This window comes from Schistocerca piceifrons, chromosome 5 (assembly GCF_021461385.2).
Source record: "Schistocerca piceifrons isolate TAMUIC-IGC-003096 chromosome 5, iqSchPice1.1, whole genome shotgun sequence".
NCBI lineage: Eukaryota > Metazoa > Arthropoda > Insecta > Orthoptera > Acrididae > Schistocerca > Schistocerca piceifrons.
Window position 1 is genome coordinate 255915854 of NC_060142.1, and position 17388 is coordinate 255933241.

The following is a 17388-nucleotide window of genomic DNA, read 5'->3' on the forward strand; positions in this document are numbered from 1 at the left end:
TTATTAGTAATAGAAATTTCCAGCGAACTGAGAATCAATATGGCATCCACGTAAGTGGAAACGCTATAGAGTAAGAAATTAAGTTCACTAATACCAGCAGATTGATGACAAGAGAAGATGGCGGATTATTAGCGCCAAATCAACAGTTCAAGGAGTACGCTCTGACAAATGCAATCTATTTGTGAAGCTAGCCAAATTCAATATCAAACACCCAATATTTAACAGAAACCTTCAAGTATTTGTGTTCTTCAAATATAACTCATCCCTGAAAGAGTTACGTAACCTACCTTTTTAAAGTATTCCTGTAATAATGCTACTGTAGGAGGATCTATGTCTTCTATAGTTAGTAACGTTTGAGAAATACTCACATAGAGACCAACAGAAGAGCGAATTAAGAAGAGAATGTGGAGGTTCCTTTCAAATCCTTCACCTTGTCTCAGGGCAACCGACGACTGATGGGGTCACACAAGCTGGGAGAAACTAGGACGACCTCGGATTACGTGAAGGAGATCTGCGGGCCGGGTACTTTGCAAGACGCAAAAGATACGACTCTAGAAGGCCTTTGGGGCTCTGCGAGGATAGCCTGTATTTAACTACGAATCAGAGTATTCTGTTATCGGCTGTCCACTCGGAACTATTAGACGGCCGGAGTGGCCGTGCGGTTCTAGGCGCTACACTCTGGAGCCGCGAGACCACTACGGTCACAGGTTCGAATCCTGCCTCGGGCATGGATGTGTGTGATGTCTCTAGGTTAGTTAGGTTTAAGTAGTTCTAAGTTCTAGGGGACTGATGACCTCAGAAGTTGAGTCCCATAGCGCTCAGAGCCATTTTTTTTTTTGCAACTATTTGGATCTTTTGGTTTTAAGTGATCCACAGTGAACATTCACAATCACTCCACTCACATGTAAACCCTATTCTTTCCCTTTTACTGTCCAGTGTGTCGTTCCTCTTTCTGTTCATTGAGTGTATTGCAAATTCTGTACTTTTCCACTTTACTAATTTGCGAGCCTCAAAGAGATGGTTTATTTGATGAAAATCAACTCCTAGCTGAAAAAGGTTTGAATGCTGTTGCTTTTTGTAGACCAATAACACGGCGATCCAGAGAAGCAAGTTTGCTATTCAATTACCTCATACCACCTCACTTTGCTTCTAATCCTTCGAATAGGCAGTTACAAATTTTAAACGTTATGACACGGTAACTTTGTTCTTCTTCTAATTCAATTGGCACTACATCCCGGGGTGGGACTTGGCCTCCTCAATAATTTTCTGCCATTCTTCTCTGGACTTCGACCTCAGTTACGGCAACCGACTCGGGCAGCGTCCTCTCCAAACTCGTCGCTCCTTCTCAACCTATGACTTACTATTGCTCTCCTTCCTCCAGGTTCACTGCAGCAGGCATTCCTTGCGGGATCTGTCTCGTCTAGTCGCTTTACATGTCCAGCCCATCTCAGTCTACACATCTTTATGAACTTTACCACATCATCCGCCTTATAAAATTCGTTGTTCCTTCGCCTTCCCCAGGTCCAAAATTCCTCCTCAGTATACTTCTCTCACGTGATCTGTTTCTTTTCACCCTGCTTTGTAATTGTCCATATTTCTGAGCCATAAGTAAGTACTGAGTGTATCAGCGATTTGCTAAGTCGGCACTTTGTCCCTCGTGATAGATTTAAAATGTCGCAACATTCCAAAGTAGCGACGGTTAGAAGTACTTATGCGAGCGGTAATTTCAGTAAAGATGGTCCCATTTGCTTTTATCTTTAACCCCACATTCCACTCGCTCAAATGTCATTCCATCCAGGGTTATTGTGGGCTGTAAGGGATGGTTAGTGCAATTACACATATACTTCGTATTTTCTTCATTAATTCTCAGGGCTATCTTCTCTGCACTCAATTTCAAAGCTGAAAATGTATTTTGTAGATCTCTAAGTGTTTTGCTCATTAAATACAAGTCATCTGCATATCCCAGCAACTGTACAGACTTATAGTGGATTTTACCTCTTGTCTGAATTCCCGTTTCACTTACCTCTTTTTCAAGTGCCAAGATGAAAAGTTGGTAAGAAAGCCCATCTCCTTGTCTTAGCCCAGTTCGAGTGGGAAACTGAGGTGATAGCCTGGGCTGCACCCGCAAGGTACACGGGGGATGCTTTAGGGTGACCTATAATAATTTTTCAGGCACTTGAAATTCTCCCATTGCCTCATAAAGTTTGGCCAGGTTTATTGTGTCATACGCATATTTAAAGTCAATGAAAAGATGGTGCATACCAACATTGAATTCATGGGTCTTTCCTACTATTTGTCGGAGAACCAATATCTAATTTACAGTTGACTTTTCTGCTCTGAACCCGCATTGATAGTTTCCAATAATGTCTTCTGCTACAGATGAAATTCCACTAAACAGGGTATTTTATAGTACTTTACTCGTATAATATTTAAAGGCTGTTATCCCTCTGTAGTGGCAGCATTCAAATAGAGCTCCTTTCTTACGCACCAGACGCACTGTCCCTACATTCCATTCTTCTGGAAACTCTTCCTTTTCCCAGATGATGCACACAGTCTTGTAGATCCTACGATTTAGCTCAACTCTTCCAGCTTTCAATAGTTCAGATGTTCTATTGTCAGTCCCTGATGCTTTATTGTTCTTGAATCTAACAATTTCTTTGTTCATTTCTCCTTGGGAAGGGGTGAGGTACTATGTCATCATCTTCTGGAAGGACTGGGATATCTTCGATAGGGACTCTGAAGCATCCAACAGTTCACTGAAATACTCTACCCAACGCTCCAATACCTCTTGATCATCGGTTAGTAGTGTCCCATTTTACTTTTACTCAGGTTGGTGCCGTCTTAAATGCTCTTCTTTCTCAATTAATTTACTGATAAAATTTTCTAGTATCATTTGTCTTTCCAGTTGTCTCCAGTCCTACCATCTTCTTTCTTTCACGTTCCCTTTTCTTCCACCGGTGCAGTTTCTTGTCTTCTTTCCCTTTATCTTGATAATTTCTTACCGCTAGACGAGTATATGATTACTGAAGCATTTTCCTGTATGCCAGGTTTTTCTCGCTTTCCCTTACTCCACCACCATCTTCAGACACAAGTGGACAGTCAGCACCTCTGATCACAGATGTTGCACTGAGGCCCAATAAAATGGACAAAACGCGCACGAAGCTGGACGCATTTACTGAATTCTAATAAGCTATTGAACGTTATCCGTATTTTTCGCTTCTGAACGTGACCATATACAATCCACCGGAAGAAGCTGTCTGGGAACAAGGATGCACACAGATATACCCACTGAAGAAACCACCGATGTCATACTATACACTTTTATCATCAGTGGACTAGTAAGCTCAGAACAATTAGATCGATTAAAATGGAACATTGTTTACCGATCACAAGCATTAATTCTTCCTTAAGGCATGTGATGAATTGCTCTGTTGTTCTCAATTAAAGAGGGCGGTCAGAAACAGTCTGACAAGCTAGTAAAAGTGTTCCAGGGTAGCTTGTGCTGAGAAACAACAGTTAAGACTGAAATTCCAAACGTTGCGCCGTTGTCTGGGAACAAAAATCGGCTTAAAATACTACACACACTGTCTCTAAATGAAAGAAGGAATATTAATTGGTTGACCAAAGCATAACACATGACACTAAAACACTACTCATGGTGGTAACTCAGCTTCAATTCTATTACATCTTCAAGCTCGCCTAATGACTGTAGTGATGGCGGTATAACAGTCCATTCAGCTAGTCAGAGGCCTACTCTATCGTCCAGTTGTTCATTGTTATTACCGTTAAAAATTGCAAATCTCACAAGCAGACACCCGAACGAGCGAAAATTTTGTCACCAGCTGATTAGTATTCTTTTCGTACACTGTTGGTACGTAATAAGGAAGTGTGCTTGGAAAGATTTTTCAAAGTCCTAGTTGGGTCTGTGAAGGTTTATGACACCAAATCTCTACGCACTGCCTACGAGTTTTCTGTAAATCACGGGCTGCAGATATGTAGTGGCGGAGCTGGCACCCTGAAGAGTCACAGATGCGTTTATTTGGTGTCTTTTCATACGTATTTGGTGACCAAAATACCAATTTTAATTCACTGTCTTGCTGCTAAAACTGATGTAGCATGATTCTGGTCTTGTGATGCGGGCAGTTATACTGCTGGAAGATGCCATTACTATCGGGAAAGGTATCAAACGTAAAGGGATACAGGCGGTCCGCAGGTGGTCCACAGCTGTGACGGTGCCGTCAATTGTTACCACAGATCCTATGGAAATCCAAGTGAAAGTCCTCCATAGCGCGCTAAGCGGTAATCTTGGTGCGATGAACCTTCGGATTGATGACGGTATATCCAGGCGTGACCATCGACCTGGAGTAACAAGAAATGTGATTCAGCAGACCAGGCGACAAGCTTCCACTTGATCCACGGTCCAATACCGGTAACGGCGTGTCCGTGCTCCGAAACACTTGTGCCTGGAGAGCGAGATATCTCCGAGCTCCACGTTATGTGGTGGAACGTGGACGTCCATCAGCTTGTGGTGTACCCGTAGTTTCACAACCTTCGCCGGCCGGAGTGGCCGTGCGGCTCTAGGCGCTACAGTCTGGAACCGGGCGACCGCTACGGTCGCAGGTTGGAATCCTGCCTCGGGTATCGATGCGTGTGATGTCCTTAGGTTAGTTAGGTTTAATTAGTTCTAAGTTCTAGGCGATCTGATGACCTCAGAAGTTAAGTCGCATAATGCTCAGAGCCATTTGAACTATTTTTTTTCACAACCTTCAGACAGTTCCCGTACCGGTTCACGACCTAATCACGTGAAAAGCCGACCATATTCACCGTTTCATAGATGCTCTTTCCGCTGCGTCGAACCATAACAATCTGCCCTTCGACAGAGTGGCTTATATCATTGGACTTCTCCATGTCGTAGGATACGCCGCGAACTTACTTTCGCAATGATTTCAGCAAGAGACATTACGTCGAACTTCTCGTACTCAGTTAATCACAAGTAAATGCCTAATTACCACTATCATTCTCCGCTAATTGATCTGTTTCTTTCCTAGCCTCAAGTCTTGTACAGTGGAAGATGGCATTCTGTCTACGCTATTCGACTCACCTTATGACAGATCGCTACAGACAGATGTACGAGGGCGGGATGACTCCCTAGTTAATGTCAGAACCACACTTCCTGGCCTTCTTCAGCCAGTCGATGCTTGTGTTTTGACTTTAGTTAACTTATTCTAAAGGCACTTGAACCCTAATATTTCTTCAATTCTATTAGCGCAATAGCTTGTTTCGTATTGAATTACATTGTCTACGAGCGTGATTTATCCAATTTTACACATGTATTCAATGTTTGGAATTATTTTACTTAAATGATTTTATTGGAAATCTTGTTATTACCTTTCAACATAAAATTAATGCACTAGTTTCCACCCAGTAGGCCTCTATATCTAATAATCTACTGGCATACTCCCCATAGAATTTGGCGTTCGTAAGCGGTGGCTTATTATTCTTGGTGTTTATATTTTTATGGAGAGAAAGTTTCACGATGAGACAGATATAATGTCTTCCCGTATTTCATTAAAACCTGAGCAGTACACGAACGAAAATATTAGTACCAAATCCCACTGCCTCTGAATTCTATGTGCTTCCCGAACAGTTTTGATACTGAAACTCCTTGGCAGGATGAAACTGCGATACCGGAACTCCAGACTCCAACTTTTGCCTTTCGCGGGCAAGTGATCTACCGACTGGAATATCCAAGAACGTCTAAAGTGTTACACCGACCAAGCTATCGAAGAGTGACCCACGACTCGTCCTCACAGCTTTAGTTTCGCGAGAAATTCTTCTCCCGGCCCTACACACACTTTTATTCTCCCAGGAAGTTGAGAATTGTCGACTGGAAGACTGCCCCCTCCTTTTGCCACTAAGGTATAAGGTTATTGAGCCACCTGTTTGGAAAACAGTGTCAGTGTCAGTGTCATGTCCTAAGGGTATCTACTAAGGGTTGCTGATAGATGCGTGTGTAAACAGTTGACCCCATTTCTTGACTTTCTGATGACATTGACAACTAAGGGAGGGGAGATGGTTATGAAAATTTCAACTCGTATGAAAACAAGCTAAATTTCGACCCTATGTTTTAGTGACTGTTTTCACTGCAGAGTGTCTTATTTGGTCAATAATTATAAGATACCTTTCTGCGAGTCTATTCTTAGACGTCTGTATATACCAAAAAAATGTAATCAGCTTCGAAATGTTAACTTTTTTGGAACAAGGATGGGTTTTGGCGAAAAATCGTCTTCTCTGCCTGTCTTTCCAACAAGTGTTCTTTCACCTGTATCTTTATCCACAAGCTGTACGATGGTGAGGTAGTTATCTGTAGGCCTAAACTGGAAAAGCAATTGCTATATATTTAGACAACCCTGCGTACAGCCTTTTTAGGAGTTACATATGCTGCGGAAGTGCGCATATTTGTCGTGATATAGTTTATGATAAATTTTCTGTACATACATAAATTTATCCTTTTTTCATAGATCATGAATACGACATTTCGTAATGATGTGGAACGTGTCTTCCTGTGCTCTCAGTTGCCCTGTTTCCCTTTACACAGTATTCCAAATTGTTTTAATTTTATTATCAGATGTGCTAATCTCAGACATAAGGACATACTTCCGAACTTTTTAAAAACTTTTCTTAATACAGTGCAGTAGTTTTTACAATGTTTCATTGTTTTGAGGTCATGACTCCTCCTAGCTATCAGATACATTTCCCTTTTCTATCTGTAAGATTTTTTATCCCTTTAGTAAGCCATGGCTTTTACAATTATATTTCACTGTTTTCTTAGGAAACTGTTTTCAAATATACTCTCAAAGGTATCATGAAATAGGTTAAATTTTAAATTAGCATCATGTTCCCTGTACACCTCAACCCAGTCTGTTGCAAGGTTCCCCTAAAATTTTGAAGTGTTGAATCGTTAATGGGACACACTATTTTGGAGGGCTGTTTTGCATTACTGTATAGAGCTATATCATATACTGAACTAGCTTTGCATCATGATCAGACAGACCACGCTTAACTGGAAAAATTTTTATTTAATTAATTTTATCTTTGTCTATCAAAACGTTATGTATCAGTGTGCTGATTTCCTGTACGACCCGAGTAGGAAAATCAATAACTGATGTCAAATTTAAAGAACCAAGTAATACTTCTAGGTCAAGCTTTCTATCTGACTCTTTTAGAAAATCTACGTTGAAATCCCCACAAATAATAATTTGTTTCCTTTTTGTGACAGGATGCACAACAAATAATCCACGTTTTTCTACAATAGTTGAAAATTTCCCAATGCGGAAACAGCTACAATTAAAAAAGGGCCTTTATATAGTTTCAGCTCCTATGCACATTATTCTATGCGTTGGTCTGCACAAAATTTTTAATTTCCAAATTTTTCACACTATGAATGATTTTAACATACATCCTCTTTCCATAGTGACTCTACTTACATGTGCTGAAAGCTTGTATCCACCTCCATTTACCATTTCCATACCTGTGACTACATGATGTTCAGACGGGCATAGTAAATCTATTCCATCCTCAGTTTCTAAATCTTCTGTACAAACAGGAAGCTTATCTACTTTGTTTTTTAATCCCCTGATATTCTGATGCGATATATTAACATTATTTTTACTGTACTTTTATGTGAATCTTGTGACATACTAACATTATTTTCACTGTACTGTTATGAGAATCTTGTGATATTTTCACATCCCTAGTACCTGCCCGTCTGAACTTTTCATGAAGTTTGATTCCAACCAATGTAGGATGATTGGATACTGATCTTAGCCTAAAAAAGTAATCCCACGAGTTCCAGTGCCCCCACTTAAAGATTTTGCTATCATCCCAGCCAGTTTACCCTTCCCTTTCCTACTGAGATGCAGGCCATGTCTTGTGAAGTCCCACCTACCAATACCATCATTAGGAACCAAACCTATGCTTGAAAAAGTAGCAGACCAAAGCAGCTGATCTAGCTTCATATTGACCTTCCTGACAGAGCTGTTCAATTGGGGCCAGTCATACCGCATGAGAGCAGGAACCAAGCCAACATTTGTATGGTTCGTTGCAGATGCTATTTTCCCTAGGTCACACTTAATATTGTAGCCCTGGTCCCCTTCAATACTGTTTCCCGCTCCACTCCCTACCACAACATGATCCTGCCTTGTAAAACCTTTGCACAATCATCCTACATCCTCTATCACTTGGCTAAGACATGCACTGGGCTTGAAAATACTTGTGACTTTGTACCTGTCACCTAATTTTTTCTGCAAATTCTGGCCTACACCTCTTTCATGGCTACTACCTGACAACAGAACTTTCCTCCTACTTTCTAGGTCTTTTGCCACAGCTGGTATCCTAGTGAAAGTCTGTTGAGTGCTGAATACACTTTCATCTAGTTCAGACTCTTCCTTAGCTGACTGAGGTAACAAGGCAAATCTGTTGTTTGTGCCAATGATAAAACTGTCTGATACTGTTCTCTTTCAGTGGCCCCTGTTCCTTGCTACCACTTCCCACCTGTCTTCACCCTCCTCCGCCCTTAACCTCATCAGTTCCTCCCTAGCACTATTCAGTTCAGCCTGATGGGCTCTTATGTTCCCTTCCCGTTCCGCTATTTTCCTATGCCTTGAAGATAATCTGCAATACCATGAAAGAGACCCATTCACTTCTCCGATTCCCATGGCACTATCGTCACCCCAATGTAAACATCTGCCACAACAGCTGCACAGAACCCCAGAACTGACTTTCGTACGGCAGCTCAAACACTTCTTGCTCATGGTTGTTTAAATATTTTTAACAAAATTTATTTAGGCAATAACAATAATCTTCTATTAACTACAGATCACAAAAGCCACTAAAGTTATGTGGAACACTAATATACATGTATAATATTAATATAGTAAAGTAATACAGTTAAACTAACGTTAAAAATCAAAACTTGTATACCCGAAAAATTAGGCCTAAGATCGTGTATGTGCGATACGTACTTTACGAGTTTTGAAAGGAAATAAAAGATAGAAATTAAAACCTTTAATTCTCCTAGTAGATACGGTACTACTAAATATATGTGTAGTTAAAACAACCTAAATTCTTTACTTAATATTTAATGTAGTACATCTTATAATTCTCTCCGTAATCCTGTTGTTGTCAGACATTTAAACGTCCTCGTAGCAAAGTTAACCTGTAAAACATGGCCCACTATTTACTTCACCAATGTTCCATTAAGTTCTTGACTTGATGTCTCCCCAGAAGAAGACGTAGCAGCTTGATTGGTACCTAAGTTTTTCTTTAATGGCGTAGTTTCTTCTGCAGTATACTCAATTAGCCAAATGGCTATGTTTTAAAACGCCTGGGACCTGTCATTCATCTTTTGTCGTTGGCTACAGCCTTGACACGTCAGACCTGATGTCAAACGACAGGTTTTGAATCTGGGAATGTGATGATGTGGCAGAACTGTTGAGATGACGTAGTAGTACTTCCAGAAAAATTGAGGAGTAGCTGTGTTTGACGCCTGAGGACCCTAGCGACTATGTCAACAATTTACGCACTGCTCACCCCAATCTACACATTCAAAACCGGCCTCCATCCCGAAACACAACAAAATTCAATGATTTTAACAGTATTTTCTTTTGCAGAGGTGCTGCCCGAAATAGTGCGTACAGACTGCGCCAAGTGCACTGAGACACAGCACAAGAAGATCGGAGGTTTCTTCGGAGAGATTTCGCGCCGCCACCCAGACCTCATGAAGAAGCTGCTGGACAAGTACGACCCATCTGGAGAATACAGGAAGAAGTACGCCAAGTCCTGGGCTGAGTACAGCATCGACCACTAATCCTCATCATGCCTTGTAACTCTTATATTCAATAAATCTATCACCTAACCTATAATGTAAAAGACCATTTCGACCTACCCACAAACACGGAAATACATGGAGCTCCTAAACTCGTTTGTTCTGTGAACACAGGAACGATCTGCTTTCACATCAGTGATAAAGCAACATTTCATCAGCGTCATTTGCACTTATGGGTCTCAAGAATCAAAACTGACAATGTTGAATGTCTATGGAAAAAGTTCAAGCCAATCGTAAAATACGTTTTAGACAGGTACGTACCGAGTACAACTGTGAGGCACGGGAGAAATCCACCGTGGTTCAACAACAAAGTTAGGACACCACTGCGAAAGCAAAGAGAGCTTCACTGCAAGTTTAAACGCAGCCAAAACCTCTCAGACAAACAGATGATAAACGATGTCAAAGTTAGCGTAAGCAGGGCTATGCGTGAAGCGTTCAGTGAATTCAAAAGTAAAATTATATGTACCGACTTGACAGAAACTCCTAGGAAATTCTGGTCTTACGTTAAATAAGTAAGTGGATCGAAACAGTAAATCGAGACACTCTGGGATGATGATGGCATTGAAACAGACGATGACACGCGTAAAGCGGAAATACTAAACACCTTTTCCCAAAGCTGTTTCACAGTGGAAGACCGCACTGCAGTTCCTTCTCTAAATGCTCGCACGAACGAAAAAATGGCTGACATCGAAATAAGTGTCCAAGGAATAGAAAAGCTACTGAAATCACTCAACAGAGGAACATCCACTGAACCTGACTGGATATCAATTCGAATCTACACAGAGTATGGAAAGAACTTGCCCCCAGTCTAACAGGCGTGTACCGCAAGTCTCTAGAGGAACGGAAGGTTCCAAATGATTGGAAAAGAGCACAGGTAGTCCCAATTTTCAAGAAGGGTTGCCGAGCAGATGCGCAAAACTATAGGCCTATATCTCTGACATCGATATGTTGTAGAATTTTAGAACATGTTTTTTGCTCGCGTATCATGTCATTTCCGGAAACCCAGAATCTACTCTGTAGGAATCGACATGGAGTCCGGATACAGCGATGGTGTGAGACCCAACTCGCTTTATTTGTTCATGAGACACAGAAAATATTAGATACGGGCTCCCAGGTAGATGCCATTTTCCTTGACTTCCTGAAGGCGTTCGATACAGTTCCACACTGTCGCCTGATAAACAAAGCAAGAACCTACGGAATATGAGACCAGCTGTGTGGCTGGATTGAAAAGTTTTTAGCAAACAAAACACAGCATGTTGTTCTCAATGGAGAGACGTCTACAGACATTAAAGTAACCTCTGGCGGACCACAGGGGTGTGTTATGGGACCATTGCTTTTCACAATATATATAAATGACCTACTAGATAGTGTCGGAAGTTCCGTGCGGCTTTTCGCCGATGATTCTATAGTATACAGAGAAGTTGCAGCATTAGAAAATTGCAGCGAAATGCAGGAAGATCTGCAGCGGATAGGAACTTGGTGCAGGGCGTGGCAACTGACCCTTAACATACACAAACGTAATGTACTGCGAATACATAGAAAGAAGGATCCTTTATTTTATGATAATATAATAGCGGAACAAACACTGGTAGCAGTTACTTCAGCAAAATATCTGGGAGTATGCGTACGGAACGATTTGAAGTGGAATGATCATATAAAATTAATTGTTGGTAAGGCGGATGCCAGGTTGAGATTCATTGGAAGAGTCCTTAAAAAATTGGTCCATCAACAAAGGAGGTGTCTTACAAAACACTCGTTCGGCCTATACTTGAGTATTGCTCATCAGTGTGGGATCCGTACCAGGTTGGGTTGACAGAGGAGATCGAGAAGAACCAAGGAACAGCGGCTCGTGTCGTCACAGGGTTATTTGGTAACCGTGATAGCGTTACGGAAATGTTTAGCAAACTCAAGTGGCAGACTCTTCAAGAGAGGCGTTCTGCATCGCCGTGTAGCTTGCTGTCCAGGTTTCGAGAGGGTGCGTTTCTGGATGAGGTATCGAATATGTTGCTTCCCCCTACTTATACCTCAGGAGGAGATCACGAATGTAAAATTAGAGAGATAAGAGCGCGCACGCAGGCTTTCCGGCAGTCGTTCTTCCCGCGAACCATACGCGAGTGGAACAGGAAAGGGAGGTAATGACAGTGGCACGTAAAGTGTCCTCCGCCACACACCGTTGGGTGGCTTGCGGAGTAGAAATGTAGATGTAGATGTAGACGAACCAGAAGTCAATCGTTCAGCATAAAAGAGACTAGCCATAAGTGAAAGTGTTTTGTTTAATTTTTTATGACAAGGTGTACCATATGTTGTTTTTGGGGACGTTCACAGAAACTGGAAAGATAGTCATGGAGTGCCACAGCCGTAGGTTTTTCAACAAATTCAAGAAGACACTAGTGATTTCATATGCAAACAACAAGGAGTCTCACTTCACTGGCGCAACAACGAGCGGCAATTCCTCAGTGACACACTGCTCCATGTTCTTGATGTCCATGTTTCCAGACATGATACCATCCTATAGTTCATGTGTACCTAAAGGATTCCTTACAACTTCTTCTCGTGACATGAAATAGCTCTTCGGCAGAACAACAAGAGCAGTGACTTTTGTCGTCAAAGGAATCTTACTTAGCGTAAGTGAAGAATTTTGTAGACGTCATCTACATGATTAGTGATAATAACACAGAGAAAAACTTTGGTTTTGTAAACATTTTGCAGTTTTCTCCTATTTTAAAGTGATATTCCACTAGTAAATATAAGTGCTTATGCTCATTGTATTCTTTTTGAAACCCAACATCCTAGCACCACCAGTGTCCAGCGTAGATCCAGCTAACATAGATAACCAGATTAGCAGCAGAGAAACAGCTTAGCTACTTGTAACTACTGCTTGATATAGCTTATGGAGAAACTTTTAATCGGGAAAATAACACTGCAATAACATCATCTCTATATCATCGGTGTCAATCCCTATGCAATTGTATCATCTCTTGACAACGTAGTTCCAATCTCAAGGAAGCATTGCAGCATCTTTCATATCTGCTCGTTCAACGTCTTCACAACTTTCTGAAAGAGTTGATCCTTCATCGGATCAAAAAAGTGAAAATTACGTGTAGGACGTCACGACTGTAGGATGGGTGTAAGTCAGCTCATAAGTAAAATTTTTAATGCTCTGCAGTACTTCACCAGATGCGTAAAAGAGAGTATCATCCTGAAGAAACTTCGTAAGCTCCACTTTCCTTCTCGGTCTGAGTCAGGTTTTACGTCTCGCAGTAACTCACTGTAGCTGTCACTGTTCACCGTTCGACACCACATAGTGCAGTGAACCAGCACTGGACCTTCCATATCCGAAGGCACTGTTATGACAGCCTCTCCTGCGGAAGATTGGTGTCTGAAACTTTTGCTGGGGGCTGAGGTGAAGGTTTGCACAGCATATCCGTCCATTTCGATGGTTCCCAGTAATGGACCCACGTCCCAACACTTACTGGGAGGCTGTTAAATATTTTTCTTCGTCTTGAAAATCCTTTAAATCGGAATTCCACATCTCCGAAAGGTTTCTGTTTGTTACTTCACGTGGTACCAAATGAGTACCAACTTTGCGACAGTTCAGATATTCATAGGCAAATGCAAAACCTGAAGCGTGGCCAAAGTTCAACTCATACCCAATATCACTGAGTCTGGCACGACAAATTCTTCAAGTCATTGGCTCAGCTGAATAAGATATCTTATACCAGAGAAGGAATGTAAAAGAACAGACAAAATACGAAAAGATAATATTCGACAGGAGGTAAAAATTTAGATTGTGAATGAAAAGCTGGACGAAACAAAACGAAATGAAACGAACATCTACAATGAATGGATCCAGAGAGGCTAGGTGAGATAAAGAACTTTAAACCAAAAGGGAGGGATCCTGGAAGACTGACAAAATGTTGGTAACCGTATCAGGACATAACTGGCCTTGTACGGAAAGTGCGTGAGAAGAAGATTTCCCTTTTCAATTGATTTTTTTTTTACTGCCCAATACGACATATACAGTACAACAGTGTTATTCCTGTTTATGGCTGGAAATGCAACCTGGACTTTTTTCCTTTGTTTCCTCCTACATATAGCTCACTAAGAGACGATTAAAGTAAAATGAGAGAGATTCGAGCTCACACAGAAGCTCAGTAACAATTGTTCATTCCACAGACAATTCGCGACTGAAACAAGATTGCAGGGAAGTAATAGTGGCAACAAAGTACGTTAGGAACAGTACGGTGCCTTACTGAGTACAGATATTGACGGAGATGTAGACATGTAAAATTTTACTGTTATGGTTTTAGTGGTTTTAGTTGACACTGGTTGTCTCCACAGGCTGTAAACCGAATCCTAGACATTCGCTCAGCAGACGGAAGTTGACCTGGTACCTCCTGAACTTCTGTGACTTTTCGTTACCACTTACAGCAGAAATTTCACTACACCTTTGTGTTAAATTTCTCTTATCAAAAGTAATCGCTACTGAATTTTATTGGTTTCTTTTAGCTTCATTTTATTGGAAGTTCTTTTTCGTGAGCTATGTGGTGTTGGTTCACAGCGTAGATACACTTACACGGATACCTGGATGTAGCAATAACTGGCTTCATGATTTCCCCGCCTCATTGACCCTCTTTGCTTTCTACAGCGCACTGTAGTATCTGCAGGAGAGCAGGCTTATCTCGTGCATAAGCCCGAACATGGGAGTTGAACTTCCTTCTTTTTCTTATATCGTCTTGTACGCTTTATTCTCACGAACTTCGGCAAGAATAATTTGTTCATCAAGAATCAACAAATTATGTTGTATGAGTGGCTATAAAATAACATGGTTGCTATTCTCACAGAGTAAGTAGGTATGTGACAAAGATGAACGATCAATATCTGTGAATCTTGAGGACTTTTCAGTCGATTTCTGCATCTCTGGTGTACGTAGACAAGTCAGTGCGACCGTGGCCTTCGTTTGTCTAAGGCCTGTTACTTTTTTTGCAGGAATAATGGTAATGTAATAATAGAGCAACGAACTGTAGTGATGTTTCGCACGTAACTTGGAGAAACTGCTGTTAAAACCTGTCTCCTGCTGAAACAACTGTATGGTGGAGACTGTATATGTAGTACACGAGGCTTTGAGTGGTTCAAGCATCTCCGAAGTGACCTAGAAGACACTGAAGACGACTCACGCACGAGATGCCCTTCAACATCAACAACAAATGAAAATATCGAAAAGTAGGTCAGCTGATTCGATATAACAATCGGCTGAGTATTCGACCGATCGCGGAAACTCTAGGAATTTACAAAGAACCAATTTAACATGAAAAAAGTTATCGCAATTCTCGCGATCGATCAACAAGAAGTTCGTGAAAATGTTTGTACTCACATTTGGAATACCACTAAAAATGATCCTAATATCTTGGAAAGGACAACAAAATTTGACGAATCTTTATATTTTATTTATGAATCAAACAGTAAGCGCCAATCCATACACCGGAAGCCCCCAACTTTAGGTAGCGAAAGAAACTCGAATCGACATATCAGGATTAAAGCGATGACGATTGTTGTTTTCGATAATAATAGAACTATTATCTTCACTGGGTTCCTGAATGTCTAACTATTAATCAATATTAGTATCTTGAGGTTACGGAGAAGCAGTTCATGGGTTCTGCATAAAGACAACGCACTGGCCAACACCGCAGTGCCTGTTAAGGTGAACACCATCCTGGGTTTGGACGATCCACTTTATTCTTGGATCTAGCGGCATGTGTATTATGTATTCCCCAAGTTCAAATATGCATTAAAAGAAACAAGACATCAGCACGCTGAAGCATCGAAAGAAAAGGCAGTACGTGCTATCAGGTCCCCACAGTGGAACCTTTCCAGCACTACTATCATCAATGGAAAATTTGTATGGAGCGTTGTAGGCATAGAGGAGGGACTAAGTACGTACGTTCCTGAAGTAAAATGTTTTTAACAGCAATAATCCCGTTATTTTATAACCACACCTCATTCAATGGACACACTTCTCTGACGTAGTTCCACGCCTAAGCGATAAATTATTTAGGGTTCAACCGTTATGTTTAAGGCATACAGTTACAGATTATATGGCAGAGAAACATAGTCGATTATAATTTTACTGCAGTGTACTCAGGAGTAAAGTTACATGAAGAGTGTTTGTTTCCACTAGCCTCAAAGGAACGTTACATCATAACATGTCGCGGTAAACTCCAACCAAGCAAATAAATTCCTTGTGATGCCTCAAGACTTCATGATCTGTCCGACTGTTCTATATCAACTTGCTTAATATCTGCATTAATGGACGCAGGTGTAAATTTAATATGATGCATGAGTCTCATTTCAGCGCATTTTGAAATTCGTCCCTATTATTTACGACAAAATTGGACAAGAATATTTTGCCACTTTAAAGCTAAATCCTATATGTGCTTCACTTTCACCGTAAAGTCGTCTATTCGTTTTCCAGGAACAAAGATAGCGGCAAGTAGGGCAGAAACAAGCGGTGATGACGTGAGTAGCAGCTTTGCGTCAAACAGGAACTGGTAATTGCCCTATTAAATACCTCCTGAATATATTTTACTTCTAATCTGTCCTTTGCAAATGTCTGGACAGCTCATAAATCACGCAGCTATATGCAAAATCTCCCATGTGAAACGTTCAGTGACAGTCAGCAAACGGTGACCAGTTCTACGTGTAACGAAGTATCGCGCACTATCGGCAGTTTTAGGGAATGCAAAAGAGTTTGGGGCGTGGCACAGCACACGCCTATCTCTGCCACACAGGCAGTCTGTGATACCCGTTGCTCGAGCTGCCACTACCGTTCTGCTTTCTACAGCTCAGTCGTTTCAATGATAGTTGTATCCTAACTGCTGTTTTCTGTTCTTTGTTAAGACAGAGTAAATGGTGGGCAACACTATCTTCGTGGAGTGGAAAATTATAGCAAGCGCATGCCATTGCTTGCGTGAATACTACCATTAATAACGGCCTCATAATTTGGGTTAGAGACATCATCCGATACAACTTTTCAATCGCAACTGAAGAAGTCCAGTTATTACTCTAAATGTATGATAAATGAAAATTCTATTGTTGGATATCAAAAATGGCACTTATTATGTGCTTTAGTGTTAAAACATGAACGAATTTTTTATTGGAAACCTGTACGCTCCTCATAATTAATTTGAAATATGACTTCGTATTTTTCTGATGTTATCAGTTTTAATAAAATCCTGCCTTTAGTTTTTCTCCTTGAAATTAATATATTTGTCCCGGGAATGTTAGCTAACTGATCGTAACTTTAGGTATGATATGCTTGGTTACAGACAGGATCAATGGACTAAAATAGATAACTAGGACGCGTTCGACGGTTGCAAGTGCCGTTCTCTTCGTCTTCAAGTATCTCAGTTTCTTCATTCCATCACCTCACCAGTTTCCAGCTTTCCGTGTCTTTGCTCTCTGGGTGCAGGCTTTACATTATATTGTGAGGGTACTTTTCCGTC

General features: G+C 41.1%; 1 protein-coding gene across 1 annotated transcript in view; it reads left to right on the top strand.

Annotated features, from left to right (window-relative positions):
• The first annotated feature begins 455 nt into the window (after window positions 1–455).
• The window catches only part of LOC124798926, a 42796-nt gene continuing 25863 nt past the window's right edge, over window positions 456–17388 (top strand). The window contains exons 1-2 of the mRNA XM_047262459.1: window positions 456–522; window positions 9672–9849. Of these exons, the coding sequence (XP_047118415.1) occupies window positions 456–522; window positions 9672–9849 (245 nt within the window). The remainder of the gene's footprint in view (window positions 523–9671; window positions 9850–17388) is intronic.